A 21864-nucleotide genomic window follows, 5' to 3' on the forward strand; every position below is an offset into this window, starting at 1 on the left:
AACGGTGTACCATTATCTAATTTTTTAGATCTGAGGACTGTTCCCCCTCAACTTTAATATTGAGAACAGCTCCAGCAGTGCAACTGCGGTCAGGTGACAAGGGTATCTGCCCTGCATGAAGCTTGGACGGGTTGGGTTCAATAGCTTTGAGACAGGTAAATTTTTAATTAAACCACTCTACCTCTGAATATCCTAGTCTAGGCACTAAGGTTAAATTTCTGTGTTCCATGGCTCCCTGGCACCTGGGATTTGCCAAGGCCTGCCATAGTACCTACCACCCAAGTCATAGGGAAGGCGTCTATTGTACTGTTGTGGCATACTTGGGATCTGCTAGCTAACTTCATCATTACTTCTGAGTCAAACAGTGGTGAAAGCAGAATGGAATGGAATGGAATGGAATGGAGATGATATACTGGAAAGAGCATGGAAGAGCATGAGCAAAACAGTTCACCCACATGCATCACTAAGGTCCAAGTACTGGTATAACACTATGGGAGTTCCAGAAAATATTTATGTATCTGTTGTAGTTTTATATTTTAAGCCATTCTCCAGTAACTGGACTCTCAGGATGACATACAGTTTTAAACAAGTATATATTTAGTAAGATAAAATCAAACAGAATGAAAATCACAGAAGCTGCAGCAACAAAGAAAATGCAATCCGCTTTCGATAGAGCCAATGACATGGGGTTAAAAGGGTAAGCTATGCCCATGTCTGTCTCAGACTGACCTTGTAATCGTTCCTCATTTCCTGGAGACAGTGAGGCTTCAGTTATGCCCCACAGGAAAGCATTTCTCCTTTGCTTGCAGCTTATTCAGAATGCTGCAGCATGTTTGCATACTGGTTTGTTTCATGCTACTACGATCGCATTACACTCACCCTGCTTTCTTCTCACTGACTACCCATAAAGTGCCTAATCGTGCATTATCTGCAGCAGGCATGTATGGAGCTGGCGGCCATGGGCCAAGGTCCTGCCAGTGGCTCCCTTCTGCATTGATTACTGCATGTGGGTTAGCGTGCGTACGCCCAAGCCATGCCCCCTGTATCCACATCAGATGCAGGGGATGTGGTCTGTGCCAGGACAACACTATTCAGCCCCACTGCAAAGTTTCCCCTCCTCAGCAAGCAATTCATTGAATCGCTGACCAAGAGCTCCTTTCTCTGCCTCCCAGAGAGAAGAGCTCCCAGTCAGCAATTCAACGAACCAACTGGGCACTGAGCAGGGCATCCAGGCACTGACCATGCCCCCTGCATCTGATGTGGACCCAGGGGGAGTGGTCACTAGGAATCCTTCCCAGGCTTGGTTTTTTGCCTCTCTGCTTCACTAAGAGTGACTGACTGACTGACTGAGGCAGGGGGAAAAGCCCTGAGCCAGCCAGCATTTCCATGAAACACTGGCTGGGAAGGAGAGGGGTGCCACAGACAATTCTGTCCTTGATCAGAGAGTTTCTGATGTCTCCAAAATTGCATATGGACACCAGCTTTTTAAATGCTGTGATATAGGCATCAATCCCTTCCTCTTTTTCCTGATACAGTGTAAAAATCTGATATCTCTTCTCAGACTCATTTCTCTGTGTGTCACAATAGGCATCAAACACTTCTAGTAGTTTTAGTGTTCCAGGGACTCCTGGAAAGAGTGATGCACTGACTTCCTGGCCCTTTCCCTGCCCCCCACCAATTAGTAAAACAATTCTACTTTCATTTTCTTCGCTTTATCTGCCACAATGAGGTGTGTATATAGGGTAAACACTTGCTTCCACCACTTCCATGTTCCACGGCATCCACTCCTAAAGAAATCCAGTCTTGACCCAGAGGATTTAAACAACTACTAGCAGACCTGGCGCAGAACATCTGCGCCCTTTCCCCCTAGGCATCTCTGACGCCCGCCCAGCCTGCCCCCCCCACCCGGTTTCTAGCCGGCTTTCAAGCCGGCCTGTACCCTCCCCTTCTGCCACAACCTCCTCACCCTGGCGGCTGGGCCCGCTGCTGCCTCCTTGCTGCGGCCTCCTTGCTCCCCACCACCACCGGGCCCGCTGCCGCCGCCTCCCCACCGCGGCCAGGCCCGCCGCCGCCGCCCCACCGCCTCGCCTCGCTGCCATGAGTCCGGTGAACAGCAGCCAACCGGCGCCCATCCAGTCAGGTGCCTCTCTCTTGGTCTGACTCGGTGTATTGCAGCTTCCCATGTTTCTGTCTCTAGTTACAAGGATCTCAGGTAGTATCTACAGATCTGAATCGCAATATTGGTTGATGAATTTTGCTGAGAAGTCCTTGGAGGCAGAGCCTTTGAAAGCATGAACTCTTTGGCCTTTTGTTTGTTGGGGAGGGAAGAACCAAAATTATATTTGGAACTATATTGTGGGAATCTGGAATTCTATACAAGAAGCTGTTGTATAAAACATCAGACCCTTGACTCATCTAGGTCAGCATGGTCTACACTGTCTGGCAGCAACTCAGATAGTTTCAGACAGGAGTCTTTCCCTGTCCTATCTGGAGATGCCAGGGATTGAACCAGGGACCTTGTGCATGCAAAGCAGATGCTCTGTCTGTGAGCTGTAGCCCCATCCCCAGTTCTACACTATGCCTTTTGGGAGTTATGTATGGGGTCAGCAGGCAATGACTGTGCAATCTGGCAGCAGGGCTCAGGCACCCTACCCTCTGCACCACAGCGGAAGCTCATGGGAAGATAGAAATGCTGGCTTAATCCTTGCTGCTCTGCATTACCACCCAAGTAATGGCTGGAAGCAGTGTTCCCTCTAACAGGTGTTAAATGTTGTGGACTTCAGCTCCCAGAATCCTCAGTCAAAGGCCATTGCCGCTGGGGATGCTGGGAGTTGTAGTCATCATCTGAGGATCCCTGTTAGAGGGAACACTGGCTGGGAGGCAGAAGATATACTGATCTTTTTTTGCCCAGCCAGATCAGGAGATCTAGGGGCCCAACAGGGACTCAGCTGGCTTACATAACTGCTGGTTTCCCAGCCCTGCTCCTCTACTGCTGCCTTTCAGAACCTAACCACCAACTGGCCTGTACTGAATTATGTCACTGGCCTCCTCCACTTCAGAACGATGCTTGCTGCATTTGGAGCTAGACTGTGTCATCCGCCTGTAGCCTCTCTGCCTGCTGTCTCTGGAACTTAACTCATGCCTGCTCTGAGCCACTTGCCTCTGGCCCCTCAGACTGACAACCTCTAACCCCCACAGACCAGAAAACTGACCACTTAGGGGGTCTGACCCTTTTGGACCCTTGCAGGTTAGCTGGGATACTGCATTTTTGAATTAGTTTGAAGACCCTTGCATTTCAGATGATGATGATGATATGTTGTTCTCAATGGCTAATGTGACGGCAGTGATCCGTCGTTGCCGTCAGAGCTGCCTCAAGGAAGGGAGCCTTCAGAGAAGTTGCAGGGCAGGGCAACTTGCAGAGAGGGAGATCAGGAGGCAATCTCCACTCCCTGTAAAAGCCCTGTTTGCTGCAAGAAATATGTCAGCTTCCCGATTTTCCTCCCTGCGCTGTCCTGCACATCAAGCCTGCATGGCAGTTACTCTGAAAGCTCCCTGCCTTGAGGCAGCTGTGACTGCATCAACGGACCACTGCCCGTCATGTCAGCCAATATATATGGTATTATCTCATATCACTGCTAACTGCTTTGATTCACCATATGTATATGATTATCTAAATCAGGGGTTCTCAACCTTGGGTGCCCAGATGTTGTAGGACTTCAACTCCCATAATCCCCAAACAAAGGTCACTGGGGCTGGGGATTATGGGAGATGAAGTCCAAGAACATCTGGGGACCCAAGGTTGAGAATCCCTGATCTAAATGATACTTTTTTTTAAAAAGATGTACAAAACATTTTATATTGTACATCTAGTAATCAACCCATATTTTGCTAGTGCCCTTTCTTCTGACTGTGCTTCTTTTGTGTCCCAGGGGACACTTCTGCCCCCGTTCCATTTATATTCTTGTCTTCTCATCTCCAGCACATTTAATTTTCTATTCAGGGTGGAGGAGGACAAGTTCGTGTTTTCAGCTAGAGAAGTTGCCTGCTAAGATCTTAGGCACTGTATATAATTAAGGTTTCTTGCAGAAAAGAAATATTGGCCAATTTACGTCTCGCTACAGACACTCAAGAGGAGGTCACAGACAGCAGTCCTCCTCCTTCCCTGCCTTCCATCCCCTCCCACCCCATTTGACAAGAACAATTATGCAGCTGTTCATACTGAGTTCCTGCATAGGCTGCAAGTAGCACAGAAACGATAGTGGTTGCTTACTTAACTGCAAACTTAGATTCTTGGGATTTTTAATCAGGCATATAAAATATATTGCAAAGAGAATGTTATGCTAATATTTGAAGTTACAATGTAGACAGATGACAAGCTATTTGTAGGGAAGAGTTTATGTGTAACCACATCTGTTTAAACATATACAAATTACTCAGTATAACAGGCCCCGAAAATTCCACACCAAAAGTCCAACACACACAACCCTAATTCTGCAGTCTGGACACCAACATTCTACGAGTCAGATTAACCATTAAGCTCCAGACACTGCTCAGGGTGGCTGAACCTATTTGTTGCTCTGGGGGACACTTTCCCCTCACTGAGTGCATTTCACCATTTTTGTAAGATGCCCCACCCCGTGCAAAAGGTGTGCATGCCCCACAAATGCATATTACCACCAAAATTACAGTTTTAATCTGAACACTTGCTTCCTCTAGTATTTTGTATTCTATGTTTGATTATAACACCATGAGCTTTGTACAATGTGTCATTTACTTTAAGTGAATGAAAAAATATGGGAGTAAAACAGAAAACATGGAATGCGATGGGCCGACATCGGTATTGTTTGGACTTTCCATAAAGAGTGAGTGCACAAACGATGGTTGGTAACTCTAGAGAAAAACGCTAGATAGCCTTTTCCTGCTGATTAGGTCAGCAGGGGTGTAGCTATAATTGAGTGGATGGGTTCAAAGAATCTGGGGACCCCAGCTCCTGAGGGCCCCCTAACTCCACCCCTCCCTATTTGCTTCATTATCTCTCTTACTCTGAGGGGCTACCGGAGAGAAAAGTGAACACGGGCCCCCTCTCCCCTAGCTACACCCCTGCTGGCCAGTCAAGATGAGAACAAAGACCTCCATAATCTGTTTCAGGATCCCTCTAATACAGAGCAGGATTGGCCCTGGTGTTTTTGGCGCCCTAGGTGAAGTTTGATTTTGGCACACACACCCCAACCAGGAAGCATAGGAACTTAGGAAGTTGCCTTCTACTGAGTCAGACCATTGGTCCATCTAGCTCAGTATTGTCTACCCAAACCAGGCCTGCTCAATTTAGGCCTCCTAGCTGTTTTTGGACTACCATAATCCCCAGCCCCAGTGGCCAATAGCCAGGGATTATAGGAGTTGTAGGTCAACATCTGCAGAATGGCTAAAGTTGAACAGGCCTGGTCTACACATCCTGGCAGTGGCGTCTTCAAGGTTGCAGGCAGGAGTCTCTCGTAGCCCTATCTTGGAGCAGCCAGGGAGGGAATGTGGAACCTTCAGATGTTCTTCCCAGAGCGGCCCCATCCCCTGAGGGGAACATCTTACAGTGATCCCGTGTAGTCTGCTATTCAAATGCAAACCAGGGTAGACCATGCTTAGCAAAGGGGACAATTCATGCTTGCTGCCACAAGACCAGCTCTCCTCCCTGTAAGCACAAAGCCCTGGCTTTAACTTGAGCTGTGCAGGCTGCTCATTTGTGAGGTCGAATTACCAGCGTATGACCAGCCAATGCCAGTTTGAGGATACACAGGGAGAGAGCTCCCAGTCTCATGTGGCACATGGCAGCAATATTCTAACACTTCAAAGATGAAAAGATGCTGCTGCCTGTTGTTGATTTCAAAATAGAGTCAGATACTGCTTTTCTTTAGAAATGAATGCTATATTCATATTCAAGAGAGGGAGGGCAGCTTATGAGACTAGCAGGTTACTGGGGGATGCGGTGCAATGAGGAAAGATAACTATGTATTTTGGGGTGCAGAATGTGCAGACCCTTTGGGGAGCAGGGTGCAGTATTACATATGGCATTATTACACCCCTGTGCAGCACTGTAGGCATGCAATAAAGAAGGAGAGAAAGAATAATTGGGAATGCTATATTCTAGTATTGTTTATGAGCCCAACCACCCACCACCCGCCCCAAGAACAGGTGCTCTAGGCTGGGTTTGCCTAGTGGACAGGTTAGCCCAAATACAGAGCACCATCACAACCCTTCATCAAAACTAAAACTTTCTATTAAAATACATCTTAAATGCCAAGGGAGCTAGGAAAGGAAAATGAGAGATCGAGAACATGATTAACAGCATGAGATGACATCACTGTGCATGAGTCAGAGGTCTTGGCAGAAAAACTCAAACTAGGCAAAAAGCAAAAGGGAGAACACACAAGAATTGTCACAATACACATTCAGGAGAAAACGACAACCTGATCTTGAATATGACACAACTTTTGACCCTATCTGGGTTTTACATCGACATGGCTATAAAGGACATTTACCAAACAGGCATATTTCCTGTACCTGCTTCAACAATATGTAGGAAGTGATGCTCATTTGCTTTCTCTCTTTCATTCTGGGTGGAAGGGCCAGGAAAGTAAAATATAAGGAATGTCCTTGTCATGGAATGTCACTTTTTGGTATGGACAGCGTGGTGGAAGATAGAAAGGTTGGGGTGGAAGGGCCTTGTTTAGGGGCAAAAAGGAAGCCTTTTGGCAAGGAAAATGTTGACCCAGTGGCCAGTGTCTCTCAGACACGGATCACCGTTGGAATGAAAATAAGTCGTTTCAACAGATGCTGTTGACAGCAGCCCTATGACTGACATATGATGTATAAAGGAGCCGTAGCAGATAAACCATGCAGTAGCTTTGCCACCACAAAATCAATACTAATGGGAAAGGGTGGAGGTTGAAGCCCAAGCCAGGATCTGCAGGCTCGAATCTTTTCAGTCTCTAGCAATGCCATTATACCCATAGTAAAGCAAAGATCCACCACCCTGTCTGTAAAAAATTATATCATGAGCCAAAATTCCTTTTGCAAAGGGAAACTGAACATATAAGCAGCTGTCATAGCAGTTTCATTCATATCAGACACACACAACATATTGCTTCCAGTATCTGAATCTCACCTTCCTGTCCACTTCCCTGACATGACTCACTTTGCTTAACAAGCAAACATGGTTCCAGCTTCTAAATTGAGACCAGTTCTGCTGGCAAGGCAACCTGCTCTGATTACCAGCGACACAGCATGACTTTTGATAGGTAAGCAAAAATACCCCCCTCTCTATTTTCCTCTTCCTTTCTAATGCAAAGGATTGCTGATGCTATAGGTGAAGAAAATAGAACTAGGTATGTTCTGCATCACAGAAATATAGATTCTGATCTCAAACTGTATTTCTGTATCCACACACTTGCAGCTCTTGATCATCTTCTAGGAACGAGAGATGAATACAGTACCATATTAAAATACAGAGGACATAAGATTTTCAGAAAAAGAGTGGTTTTCAGGAGGGGAAGTGGGATCATTTATTTCCCCAAATCAGAGAACTCAGCAAAATAATAAACACTGAGATAAATACTGCCTGAATACTGCCTAATCGGCTGAATGAGGGCTAACCAACCAACTAAAGCTGAATCCAAATAGGACAGAGGGACTGATTGTGGGGGTTGGGACTTGAGAAGTAGTTCAGATCTGCCTGCTCTGAATGGGGTTACACCCCCCCACCCCAGAAAGGGCAAGTCTTTAGCTTGGGGGTGGGAGTGCTGTGGCCAGTGAGGGGAGGGGAGCAATCAAGTACTAGCGGGCAGATGCTCTGAGTGGGTTAAGCTAGTTCTCATTAATATAAGTAAATAGTGTTGCCAACAGGGGTGCCCACCAGTCAGAATTGATCTTTAAAATTTCAGGGGGCAACACACCTTCCCCCAGTGCTTTATATATCATTAAACAGGAAATTAATCGACATACTCCCTGTACTGTTGCAGGACGCTATTGTGGACATTATGCCAGAGCCTGATTGAATGAAATATCACTATTGTTAATAATGCTAGGGTTTTGCCAAAAATATTAGCAAAATAACCATACCAAGTACTGGCAGGAATCTGAGCTTCCAGAACAAAATTCCTTCTCTTTACAGCTGTAGAAATTATTTCCCAGGATTTAGCTTCTCTCTTTTCTATAACTGCTAGTCCCAACTCCTTCCATTGTCTGTTTATAAAGATGGTTAAGAAAATGAACATAAGAACAGCCCTGCTGGATCTGGCCCAAGGCCCATCCAGTCTAGAGGCAAGAAGTGAGGGCTTGCCCTCTCTTTTGCTGTTGCTCTCCTGCAACTGGTATTTAGAGGCTGGAAGTGGCCTATAGCCACCAGACTAGTAGCCATTCATAGACCTGCCCTCCATGAATTTGTCAAAGCCCCTTAAAGTCATCCAAGCTAGTAACCACCACCACATCCCATGGCAGAAAATTCAATTAGATTAATTACGCTCTTTGTGATAAAGTACTTCCTTTTGTAGATCCTAAAATTTCTGGCTTTGAGTTTCATGGGATGACCCCTGGTCCTAGTGTTGTGAGAGAAGGAGAAAAATTTCTCTGTCCACTCTCTCTATTCCATGCATAATTCTATAAACCTCTATCATGTCTCCCCATAGCTATCTTTTTTCCAATCTAAAGGGCCCCAGATGCCTCATAAGGACAGTGCTTCAGGACCCATATCATCTTGGTTGCCCTCTTCTGCACCTTTTCCTACAATGTCCTCCTTAAGAGGACATTTTCTACAATGTCGTCCTTAAGATACAGTGACCTTAAGATACAGTACTATACACAGTACTCCAAGTGTGGCCACACCACAGATATGTATAAGGGCATTATAATATTAACATTTTTATTTCCAATCTTCCTTTCTAAGAAGATTCTTATATGCAATTCTTTGGGAAGCCAATATATTTAATCCTGTTTCAGATTTAGAAACCCTTCTAGTAAGTTGTGTTAGAGATTTCTTAGCATTTTTGCAGTCGTTATCATACCATCCAATCTTAGGAGGGACCAAATGTGGTCTTAAAACAGACTTCACTTTTTTTTAAAAAGCGGGGGGCCTAAGAGTATCTACAATGGATGAAAATATATCCCTAGGATTAGCATGTCCCTCAACTGCATCCAAACGCAGATCCATCAGATGAGGGCTATAACGCTGATCATGGATGGACTGAGATACAGTTGTAGACCACTTCAGTTGCTGACCACTAATAATGGTACCCTCTGTAATATCCATTGGAGAAGTCCGCAAACAAGGGCATGCTGGGGAGAAGGGCAGTGTTACGGGTAAATGGTTACTATCTGGTCTATCGAGGATATTATAGCATACTGTTTGAGATAACAAATTCTGGGGAGTGGGGGCAGGGTCTATGACACTTCCAGATTTGCTGTTTAAAAGAGCTTTTCTCAATGATCTTCTTTAATGTGCAATTGCAAGTTAAAACATTCAAACGTTTTAAAAAAACTAAACCACAGATGTAGCAAAATAGCAAATGTTTCGATGTAAGATATCATCCTCAGTGCTATACAAAGGTGGCTGAGTCTTGTTCTTAAATACAACTCCACATCATGATTCAGCTAAAGAACTGAAGGCAATCAGCCAATCCTGTGCAGCTCCCAATATTACATACAGGAAAACAGCGGAAGGAGGGAAAAGAACACAAAAGCATAATGAAGTTCATACACTCAATAACCAATGAATTTCATTGCTTCCCTCATTTCCTTTAACATTTATAGTTGGGTGCAACTGTTCTATACATATGGCTTCTCTGATTTTTTGTTTCCTTCCATCTGTCTCCACAGCCAAGGTGAATATCTTTGTATTCACTACTCTGCCTTGATGTTGTTCTTTAACATGCACTGCGCATGGTTTTGTTCTATCTCTATGCTGTATGTCTGCCAGATGTTCCTTATATCTTTTTATTTATCAGGGATATAAGGATTTTAACCGTCTTGTTGAGAAGTGTAAAATATCCACCTGAGATGTCCAAATCACTACTGTGCAAGTAGACTAACTGGAAGCCCAACATGGACTCTATCAGTTTTTGGCCTTGTGCATTAAACACCTTATCCTGTGAAGACCTAGTAAGCAGAACATTATCACTATCCTCCATACATAAAAAGTTTTCATCAGAGCCATTACAAGCATTGAAGTAACCATAGACTACAACGCTTGCTTTTGGGAAATAAATGTTTGATGCAATGTTCCAGTGCATCAGTTAGATTTTTCCAAAGGCTCGCTGAATACTGCAATGAGTTGCTGGGAGAGATGTACAAGTTTAAACAGACCAAAATCACAGTTCTATTTACTCTCAACCAACAATGCTAGAATAAAATTATTTCTAGAGTTGCTAATCACCCTAGCCTCCAAATTAGGTTTTACTGAAAATATGGCCAGACCTCCACTGGCCCCTTCCCTTCCAATAGGATTTGATCAGGATAATTCAATGAAATAAATCCCTGTAGAGACAGATCTGTGCCTTTCCTCAACCATGTTTCTTGAAGACAAATAGTATCAAAGGATTGCAAAGATTTCCCCTAATCTGAATCCAGTATTTTATTAGACCATCCCACAATATTCCATGACAAAATATTAATGGAATAAGAATCTCCAAAACTGTCTAGTCAGGGGGAAAACTGGGGCTGATGTCCATCATAAGATGGGTTAAGCCTCTGTCTATACCCCATTCCTCTACCCCATGATTGATTTCTGTTTCTTTGAAAATTTCCTACCTGTCCCTTACATTCTAAATTCATCTGAACTGACTGTGGATACATCTGATCTTTTACTGAGAAAATTGCTGGAGGCTTTACCCAAATCCAAGGCCAGCAATTTTCCTTCCCTCCTTAATTAAAATATTATTAAGATATGTAACAAATGGGAGAAGATCTTTGTTTAAATTTCCTGATTTGTAGAATTCTTTTTAACCAAGGGCGTAGCCACCATTCGGCAACTGGGTTCAAAGTACCCGGGCCGCCACCCCTCAGGGGCCATGCCTCGCGGCCCTGACACACACCCCGCATCTGACTTCAGATGCAGGGGGGCTGGTTTAGCTCCCGAGCAGGGCTGCGCACCCCCGTTCAGGAATTAGATGGCTAGCGCTGCATTCGCAGCGTGGCCAGGAGATGCTCTCCCTGCCTTTAAGGCAGGGAAGAGCCGCTCCTGGCCATGCTGCGAACACAGCGCTGGTCCGAATCTAACTCCCAAACGGGGCTGCATAGCCCTGTTCGGGAGCCAGACCATGCCCCCCACGTCTGACATCAGACATGGGGACATGTCATCAAACTGATGTAACGAACTCCAAAAGGCATGTTTGCAATCTATATTGGGGGGAAACAACTCTATAATACCCCTAGATTTCCTGGCATTAGCAGTGTATAAACAGGAACAAATCAAGTCTCCTTCAACATCCAAAATTTCCCTGACTTTATCCAATATGTCTCTCAGGACTTCGGTTGTGGTTCTCCAAGAGCCATTTAGCTGTTTCAGTGGTCAATTAAATATTGAAATACAAAGCGGAGAGCCCGATGGACGATTAGTTTCCTCCAATGCAATTTCATTCTTATCCTACAGTTATACAGTCATCCCTCGCCAATGGTGAGTGTTCCTTTCCACCAAAACCCTGCACTTGGCAAATGCACAGTTGGCGAGGCATTGAAATGAATGGGAAACAGGGATTTAGGGGAACCAAGATCTCAAAAAGACCAAAAAATAAGGGGCGGGGAATCAGCAAAAATCCCCCCCAAATCCCTTAATATCATCAAGAGTCACACAGAGGAATGAGCAGATTGAACCTCTGGAAATTTTTTGAACTCCCAAAAATCATTCAAAGGCACTTTAAATCATGAGGAGTGGGCAAGGGTCAGCAAGAGGAAATGAGTAGTTTGTATCTCTGACCCCCTCCCCATAGCTAAAACACTCTCAAAACAACAACAACAACAACAACAACAACCCGCCAACCGCGAGTACTTGGGTTGTGGTTGGCGAGACTTGACACAATTTCCCATTCGCAGATACTTAAAACCATGTTTGGCAAAACCGTGGTTGGCGATGGATGACTGTATTCTTATCCTAGAGTTCGCAGCTCTAACTAACTTCCGAGTTGTACTCCTTAATTAGGTTCCCTCATAGCCTTACTAAAGTATTGCTGTTTACTAATGATTGTAATGATTGTTTTTAAAAGGGTTGATTTGTGCATTTTATTTTTATTGTTGTGCACCTCCCAGAGCTGTTTGGATGGGGCAGTATATAAATGTAATAAATAAATAAAACAAATCATAAATAAATACTATAGGAGGGGTGGGGAGAAACGAATCTAACCTCCACTACTCCAGTTGTCACTGACTGCATTGCCAAGTGCACACTTAGTGACACAGATGGCACAACACCAAGGCGCGGGCACCAAAGTGTGCCTCAGCAAACTGCAGGTTTTATAAACTTTACCCTAAAAAAGCAGGGGGGCAGAAGCAATCTCCAGTTGGGTCTAGCTGGTCACACTCTTCTCCCAGTCCCTGGACAAACACTTCCCACTATCAGGTAGTATATAAATATGATCAATCAATCCATTCATCAATCGATAGATAAATACAGGCTGCAGTAACCTCCACAGCAGCTGGTTGCAAAAGCCCCTCTACCTCCAGTTCATTCAATGAATGCTCCTTAGCCATTTGCTCTGCTGTGGAGGACTGTGAGAGAGTGAAACTGAGGGAACAGTCATAGCAATAAATCTGCAAATGGATGCAAGTCTCCACTGTTTTAACATATTGTTGTGTATAATTTATTCTGTTGCCTTGATGCAGGCTTTCCAGAGAATAAGTTGACACAGAAGAGATGGAGCTATAGTGGATAGAGAGTTGGAAAGACCATAACTGAAATTTCCACTAAGTCATGAATCGTGTTGGGTGACTCAGGGAAAGCCTCTCTCTCTCTCTCTCTCTCTCTCTCTCTCTCTCTCTCTCAATCCTGCCTCCCAGATTTTAATGCCATAGAGGACATTGCTCCATCATATGCCCATGAAGCAAAATTGTTCCACAATTGTTCTAAAATTGTCCGATGTGACAAAGAACACCTATTTGTACTGTCAGATGTGAAGTAGTTTTAAATAAGCTGTTCTATCTTTTTTTTTTTAAACTACTACATAGAATTGGTCTTGATTTGCTGATTTGCTGAGAGTATGCCTTCCATTCTACACCCACACCCCCCCAACTGCTCAACAAGGCTCTGTGTGTTCACTCTGCCCTCAACCCTGCATGATTATTTCTAATTTATCTTTGAGGATGGGCCCATCCTGAAACTTTCCCCCACCCCCAAATAAACCCCTGGGGACACATTATCTAGGAGCAATTTAATAACTATCAGTGTATTATTTAAGTGTGATATGTTCTGCTAACAGGGCAATTGAGCCCCTTAAGTTACTCATGCATAGTGCTATTGAAATTAATGGGACAAGATTACTTGTCCTATTATTTCAATGAGAGTACTTGTGAGTAACTTAGTCTGGATGCAAGGCAGCAACCTGTCTCATAAAAGTAACATTTAAATGTGTGTGTTCAACCTTAAAGGCCAAGTTGAAGACAGATCATCCTGGAGAGAATCTATCTATGTGGTCGCTAAGAGTCAACACCGACTTGACTGCACTTCATCAATCAATCAATCAATCAATCAATCAAGTGTGTGTGTGTGTGTGTGCATGTATGCATATGTGTGTGCATGCATGTGCATACACACACACACACAGTAAAAATCACTATGGGTATCTAAGCTGAAGATCTTTCACAGAAGGGTACACTTTTTTTAAAAGGTTGAAAACCCCTGTTCCAAAGAATCTCCCTTTCTAGAAGAGATACAATGCAGTGCTTACAATAAAGAGTCCAGAAGCACTGTGGGTACCAATATCCATCAAACAGCTTAGTCCCTTATGCAGCCAAGGATGGCATATTTGAGGATGGCATATTTCCCGTGGTAAAAGAATTTGTTCACAGGTATAGCATACATATTCACTGTATTCGTAACAGCTTGTTTTCAAACTGAGGGGCATTTTCTCTCAGCAATGAATCTGTGTTTATTACTTCCTAACATCTTTTCCACAATTCTTTTGTCATTAGGAGATGCTACCAGTAGCTTATAACAGGATGCTTGTTTCTGCTTCTATCCCTGGATATTCCTCTCCAAGTGATCCAAAGGATCTATCTGGACACTGCTATTTCTGCAGAATTAGTCATATAATAAAAGCTCCCACCGTTTCGTCACACAGTTGAAACCATTCTCTCTTTCTTTTCAGTGTTATTATTAAATTTCTTCTTTGCCCATACCTCTGAACATAGAAGAGGATGAATTTAAACACACCACCAAATAAATACATTTGTTATTAACAGTATTAAATAAAGAAAAGCACAGATATGTAGCTTCTGGAATATATGTTCAACAGCAGCTTTGCATGGATTTTGCAAGAGTGAAATGATTTTCCTTGGGAAAGGCAGGAAATCAGCAGAAGTGCTGACTTTTTTTTTTTAAAAAAGTTTGCCTCAAATGACAGGACTGAATGTTTCAAAACCATGCAGGTTTCTAACACATTGCTGTGCAATCTGAGAATGTGAACTACACTTCAGGACAGTGTGGGTAAATATAAATCTGGCACTTACCCACAGCCATTCCCTCGCAGTCTGACATCATGCGAAAAGAAGTTTCCTTTAACGCTGCTTAGGAAAACCGCAGGAAAAAGAATTACAGAACTCGTTCCTCTGTCAGGCAAAGCAGAAGAAATGTTAGCAAAACATGAACCTCCTCCTCCAGCTGTACATCTACCCACTCAGGAGTTACAGCAACAAATTCTGGCTCTGCCTTCTCATTATGGGATGCAAAGATAAGAATGTGCTTTTGTGCCAAAAGAGCATGCTATTGGTGGATAAATTTGTTGACATCCCTCCCCTTCAAACTGCTTCCTCTTTAATGTCACAGTGGCACATTACACTCTCGAAAAGGCCATGGAATATTTATGAAAAAGCTTTTAAGAACTACGCTGGGAACCTCTACTCAAATGCCCACTAAAATAATAATGATGTGAAGACGCTTGTAGCAGGGACTTGTTTCCAGGCCATTCTTGGTTATGTAACAAGAACACGTGGTTGGTGAGAGTACTTGAGAGAAATGAAGCAGTTTTTGTCATGATATGCATAGTTGGACAAACTTTTAAAGCCACTTTTAAGTGTATGATTTTACCAAGGGGCAAGAACCTGTTTTTCTTGTCATTTTTCCTGTGACTTCATAAATTTGCAACATCATTTATTTATCTGATTGATTTACCACCCTTCCTAAAGTGGCTCTTTTTTTAACACATTAAAAAAATCAAAAACTGATTAAAAACAGATTAAAATTACAATTAAAGCTAAATAACATTGAAACTAGATACATTATAAGCCAGGCTAAAAAGATGGGTCTTTAAGGCTCTCTTGAAGGCCTCCAAGGAAGACAATCCTTCTTATATGAAAAAGTTCAGTGTATCTTGGTTATGTCCCAGTGTGACCAGGATATGGGAATAACTATGCACACAGGAAGAGGGCATAGGAGAGAAGTGGGTCTACTGTCATTTGCCCCAGGATATGAAGAAGGTAAAAAATAGTGGGAGACCTCTCCTGCTGCTCAGAAAGGATTCCAGCTGTTTCTTACCCTCTCAGAAGTGGCACTGGAAATTAGATATCTGGGGAGGAGATCTGTGTGGTGCTGAACATTCTGCTCAACAGAGGGCTGGGGAGCATTCACCACTGGTGAGCTGGAAAGTGGATTTGTAGATGCCTGCCTAAGTGGAATTGCGGTATTTCATCCGCTGCTAACTGGGCAAAGAGGCAACTTTCACTGTGGTGATTCTCTTTATTTAGCAGGGGGAGAGTAACTGGCCCTATCCACTCCCAGCACAGAACTTCCAGTGACTATTGCTAGTGTCTATCTTGTGTTTTTTAGAATGTGAGCCCTTTGGGGACAGGGAACAATCTTATTTATTTATTATTTCTCTGTGTAAACCGCCCTGAGCCATTTTTGGAAGGGCGGTATAGAAATCGAATTATTATTATTATTATTTCTTAATAATATTGTTCATTTATACAACCATCCCTTGCCAACTGCGAGGGTTCCATTTTGGGAAAACCTTGTGGTTAGCAAATTTGCGGTTGGAGAGCAATAGAAATACATTGGAAACAGGGTGTTAGGGGAATCGCAGTCAAATAAAGACAAAAAAAAAGTTTAAAATGGGGGGGAAATCACCCGACTCCCAGAAATCACTCCCAGACCCTCGGAATTGCAAACACCCCCCCCCAAAAAAAAACCCAAATTGCCCAAAGCTGTTACCAAATGACAGATACTCTGGTTTCGGTTGGTGAGACCTGCCACAACTTCCCCATCATGGATACTTAAAATCGCGATGACTGTACTACGGTATGTATGTATGGTCAGGCTTTTCGTCAAAAAAAATCCCAAGGCAGTTTACAGAATCTTTAAAACAATTCAAATATATTACTCAGAAAACAATACAATGGAAAACAAACAATATAAATCTATTTTTAAAAAACATATACATAGTAAAACAACAAAACACAACAGTATCCAGAGCAGCAGCAGCACAGAACGTAACACATCTAAAAGTTTGGGTTAAAACACACACACCATGTTTTCACTTGTTTTCTAAATGCCATCATGGGAGCTGAGAAGCAAATGCCCGCCATGAAAGCATTCCGAAGCCTAGGAGCAGTGAACAAGAAGGCCCTGTCCTTGCATGCTCAACAGCTGAGCCTCCCTCGTTGTCAGCACACGGAGCAGAGCCCCCTCCAATGAACTTGTCAAGTGGACAGAAATCCTTGGCAGCAGGTCGTCCCTCAGATATCCAGGACCCAAACCATTAAGGGCTTCTAAGGTCAAAACCAGCATCTTGAACTGGACCTGGAAACAAATTGGCAGCCAATGTAGCTTTTTCAGAATGGGCATACAGAGTTACATCTAGGTAATTTTGGAGCCTGGACTTAAAGGCCTTTGGAGGCCTCCCCCCTCCCTTGCAAATTAAACATCATCATGCTCAGTCGGGCAACCACAGCACCCAGGATGGACTAAAGAGGATTTAAGGGGGCCCAGGGGCTGTGGAGGCCCTGGACTTTGGCCCTGAAGTCCAGGGATAAGAGCACCTCTGTGGGCATAATATGGTCCCAGCAGGCAATTCCAAATAAAATTATAGCTGCCACATTTTGCATTTGCTGCCTTTTCCAAATATTCTTCAAGGTCAACCACACATAGAGCATGTTACAGTAATCCAGTTGTGACGTGACTAAGGTGTGGGTAACTGTGGCTGCCTTCTCAAGAAAGGGACACAGCTGGTGCACTAAACAGAGCTGTGAGAAGGCACCCCTGCCCGCTGCCTCCACCTGAGCATGCAAAAGCAGAACCGGGTCCAGTAGCACCCCCAAACTGTGCACTTGCTCTTTCAAGGGGAATGCAACCCCATCAAGAACTGGTTGAATCCACTCATCCCAACTGGTTCTCCAATTGACCAACGGCACCTCCATCTTGTCTGGATTCAATCATGCAACATTTCCAAGTTCAAGTCCAGCCACCTCCTTGTTCTTTCAAACTGTACCTGAAAATTCACCTCTTCTGTGAAGTCTTTGGCCTCATCCCCAACTGAAACTATGCAAAAAGATATGTAACTGAATGCATGTTCTTCCCTATTACCCTTGTCTCCATCTTCCTTTGCTTCATTTACTGCCTCTCTTGTGGTAAGTTTTAGACTGTAGCTGCCAATGCCTTCCTCCTTGGTGCCCGGACGAGCCAGTGGCAACTGCAGACTGATCTCCTCTCTAGATTATCTCAATGGGCAGCGAGGTTCATAGTAAAGAAGATGTTCTCAAAATACTCAGGGCCCAAGCTGTTTAGGGCTTTATAGGTTATAACCAAAACCTTGTATTTTGCCTGGAAAATCATTAGCAACCAGTGTAGATCTTTTAAGATAGGAGTGATATGGTCTCGCTGAGATGCCCCAGAGCTGCCGCATTCTGGACCAACTGCAGTTTCCAGACTATGTACAAAGGCAGCCCCTCATAGAGCACATTGCAGTAATCAAGTCTGGAGGTGACCAGCAGATGTACTACTGTTCTGAGGTCATTTATCTCAAGAAACGGACGCAGCTGGCATATAAGCCAAAGCTGATAAAAGGCACCTCTGGCCACTGCCTCAACCTGGGACACCAGGGAGAGGTCCAGAAGCACCCCCAGACTGCGTACTGTGTTGGAAGTGGGGAAGTGTGACCCCATCCAGAACTGGCAGATCAAAATCATCTCCCAAGTTTGTTTGTTTGTTTGTTTGTTTGATTTGTATACCGCCCTTCCAAAATGGCTCAGAGGGAGTTCTGACCCTGCACAATAAGTAGTTCACTGGATTCAGCCTCAGCTTATCTCTCATCCAGCCAAGTTCACTGGATTCAGCCTCCGCTTGTTATCTCTCATCTAGCCCATCACTGCCTCCAGGCAGGCATTTAGGGAGGTTATGCCTTCTCCCAATGATGGGAGCTGGGTGACTCTGGGCCAGTCACTTCTCTCTCAGCCTAACCTACTTCACAGGGTTGTTGTGAAAGAGAAACGCAAGTATGTAGTACACCGCTCTGGGCTCCTTGGAGGAAGAGTGGGATATAAATGTAAAAATAAATAAATAATGATGATGATGATGATGCGGACATGGAGAAAGAGATGTGGATGTCATCAGTATACTGATAACACCCTGCACCAAATCTCCTGATGATCTCTTCCAGCAGTTCCATGTAGATGTTAAACAACATCGGAGACAGAGCCCTGAAGGACACCATACCGGAATTCAGATTTTGAAGAACAACAGTTCCCAAGGGACACCATCTAGGATCTGCCCGAGAGGTAAGAGTGGAACCACTGCAAAGCAGTGCCTCCCACCCTCAACCCCCTCAGACACTCCAGAAAGATTCTATGGTTGATAATATCGAAAGCCGCTGAGAGGTCCAAAAGGACCAACAGAGTCACACTTCCTCTGTCAATTCCCAATTGGAGATAATCCATCAGGCTGAACAAAGCAGTCTCCACTCCATAGCCCACCCCAAATCCAGTCTGAAATGGGTCTAGATTAGGGTTTCTTAACTTTGGGTCCCCAGATGTTGGACTACAACTCCCAGAATCCCCAGCCACAAAGGCCATGTCTGGGGATTTTGGGAGTTGTAGTCCAACAACATCTGGGGCCCAAGGTTAAGAAACCCTGGTCTAGATAATCAGTTTCATCCAAGACCACCTGGAGCTGGGAGGCCACCACACCCTCAGTTACCTTGCCCACCCACGGAAGTTTGGAGACAGGCCTATGGTTACTCAACTCTGAGGGATCCAATGCAGGCTTCTTCAGAAGAGGTCTAATAATTGCATCCTTAAGGCAAGGAGGCATCCTGCCCTCAATCAGAGAAGCATTTATGATCTCTACTAGACCTCCTACAACAACTTCCCTACCAGATAGTATTAGCCATGTCGGGCAAGGGTCAAGAGAACAAGTGGTAGGCCGCTCTGCTCCAAGCAGCTTGTCCACATCCTCATGAGTCACAAATAGGATAGAAGTTGCGAACAGATGATGCACCTTGAGCTGGGTCTCCCATAGCCACTGCTCCTGAGAAGAGCTGCTCCAGCCCTGCTCTCTCCTCTCTTCCACTTCCTCCATTCTCCTCTTTCTGAAATTCCTCATGAAAATAAAAAAGTGGCTGTTTGCCCACCTGTTAGCTAGGTGCAACCGACGAGCCATCACTGACTTGGTATAAGCCAACTTCCGATGGATGTTCTTGGCTAAGTGGATGATAAAGACCTAATATAGCACATGGCAGGCCTAGGGTTGCAAACAGCACACACACACACACACACACCCAGGATTAGCCTGGAGTCTCTGGGAATTGGCAATAATCTCCAGGTGACTATTGAAAGCGATCCTGGAGATGTTAATGGCTTGATTTCAGCCCAGGGGGAGTGGGGGAAGAATCTACCAGAAAAGCTTCTGTCTGATCATCATGTAGCCCATGACAAATCTGCACCAACTGTACAAGTAACATCCCTCTCCTGCAAAAACCCAGTAGAATCAACATAACCTGTAGCTGCCAATGCCCTCCTCCTTGGTGCTTTCTGAACTGTGCAGGAGGAAGCAGTATAAAATCTGAAGGCAAACCCTAACATTTTGAAGACGGTTAGAGTTAGCTGTCGGATTCTGCACCACTCCCTCCCGCACTTAGTCTTCGAGGGGAGAGGATGACCGACAAAAGGAAATACTTGTTCACACAATGTATAACCAACCCACGGAATTCTCTGCCACAAGATGTGGCAACAGCCAACAGACTGGATGGCTTTAAGAGGGGTTTAGATAAATTCATGGAGGACAGGTCTACCTATGGCTATTAGTCCGAGGGGTTATAGGCCATCTCCAGCCTCAGAGGCAAGATGCCTCTAAATACCAGTTGCAGGGGAGTAGCAGTAGGAGAGAGGGCATGCCCTCAGCTCTTGCCTGTGGGCTTCCCAGAGGCATCTGGTGGGCCACTGTGTGAAATAGGATGCTGGACTAGATGGGCCTTGGGCCTGATCCAGCAGGGCTGTTCTTATGAGGTGTGTGTGTGTTTGTGTATCTGGTGTGACGGCTTTCCCTTCCCTCCTTGCCCCGCTCCCCAGTGAATTTGCCCAAGAGCACCAGGCTCTTCAGGGGGGTGCTCCCCCCTCCAGTACCACTGGTACCATTGCACAAGAGAATGAAAGGGAGCTCCAAAGCAAAACACATGGACAGGCTGTCTCCCTAGCCCAAAAAGCAGACGAGTCATTTCAGTTACTCACCCAGTCTCAACAATAATAATAAAACACAGATATACAGACATACACCCAACTCTAAAAGGCAAAGAGGGAAAAACAGTCTGCCTCTGTGCAAGCCACACTTCTACAGCTGCAATCCTACACACTCATACTTGGGAGGAAGCCCACAGAATGAAATCATTTACTTCTGAGTAAACCAACAAGACTGTAAACTGTACTCCAAACTAATTTTTTTAAAATCAGCTATTTTCTTGCACACATACAACACTTTAAACCTGAAGCGTCAAGATAAGATCTGAATACAGTAGCAATAGTAGTAGTTCTTTTATTGCAGCCATAGACCAAATAGATCTAAATACAGGCTGCAGCTATGTGAACAGTACCTTACCATTCCTGTATGCAAGACAGTGTCAAAACCCAGATTGTATAAACACACACCAAGCCTATATGTTGTGAAGCAATTTTAAGTTCCCATCTGGAAAGCACCCTTACAAATGGATATTGCTAAACAGTGCAGTTTCTTCCTACAGCCCCAGTGCATATGGGGACTATACTGGTATAGCAATACCTTGTGGGAAGCAGGTGATGCAAATAATCACTTAAGAGTTATAGGATGTCAGATCTCCATTCCCAAGGGGGCAGGTCCACATCCTATGAGCCCAGTAGACCAAATCTCCATAAAGCAGACAAAACACAGTAATAACAGTTTCCTTTACCTTTAATGGCAATGCTGCACAAGTTCCACCTATTGGAACTTGTGCATGACAGGCAGCTCTAAGCTCTTTGCATGACAGGCAGCTCTAAGCTCATTGCATGACAGCCTCTTCTCCTGTCAATCATTTCCACCAACAGGACGCTCTCCTACCACTTCATCCAGTTTCCCCCCATAGGCAGGCTTACACATCAACATACTCAAATTTAAGCCCCAATCCCAACCACTCTAAGATCATTCTTTGCTTTATAACTCCCTTCCCTGGGTGA

General features: G+C 44.4%; 1 protein-coding gene and 1 long non-coding RNA gene across 2 annotated transcripts in view; one reads left to right on the forward strand and one right to left on the reverse strand.

Moving 5' to 3' along the window:
• Positions 1 to 14316, forward strand: part of LOC128326283 (uncharacterized) — a 46008-nt gene extending 31692 nt beyond the window's left edge. The window contains exons 3-4 of the long non-coding RNA XR_008307929.1: positions 29 to 155; positions 14164 to 14316. This is a non-coding gene — a long non-coding RNA (uncharacterized LOC128326283). The remainder of the gene's footprint in view (positions 1 to 28; positions 156 to 14163) is intronic.
• The window catches only part of EML1 (EMAP like 1), a 212178-nt gene extending 197313 nt beyond the window's left edge, over positions 1 to 14865 (reverse strand). Inside the window, exon 1 of the mRNA XM_053252779.1 lies at positions 14701 to 14865. Within this exon, the coding sequence (XP_053108754.1) occupies positions 14701 to 14731 (31 nt within the window). The 5' untranslated portion in view covers positions 14732 to 14865. The remainder of the gene's footprint in view (positions 1 to 14700) is intronic.
• Positions 14866 to 21864: the final 6999 nt, after the last annotated feature.

The sequence above is a fragment of the Hemicordylus capensis genome, chromosome 1 (assembly GCF_027244095.1).
Source record: "Hemicordylus capensis ecotype Gifberg chromosome 1, rHemCap1.1.pri, whole genome shotgun sequence".
NCBI lineage: Eukaryota > Metazoa > Chordata > Lepidosauria > Squamata > Cordylidae > Hemicordylus > Hemicordylus capensis.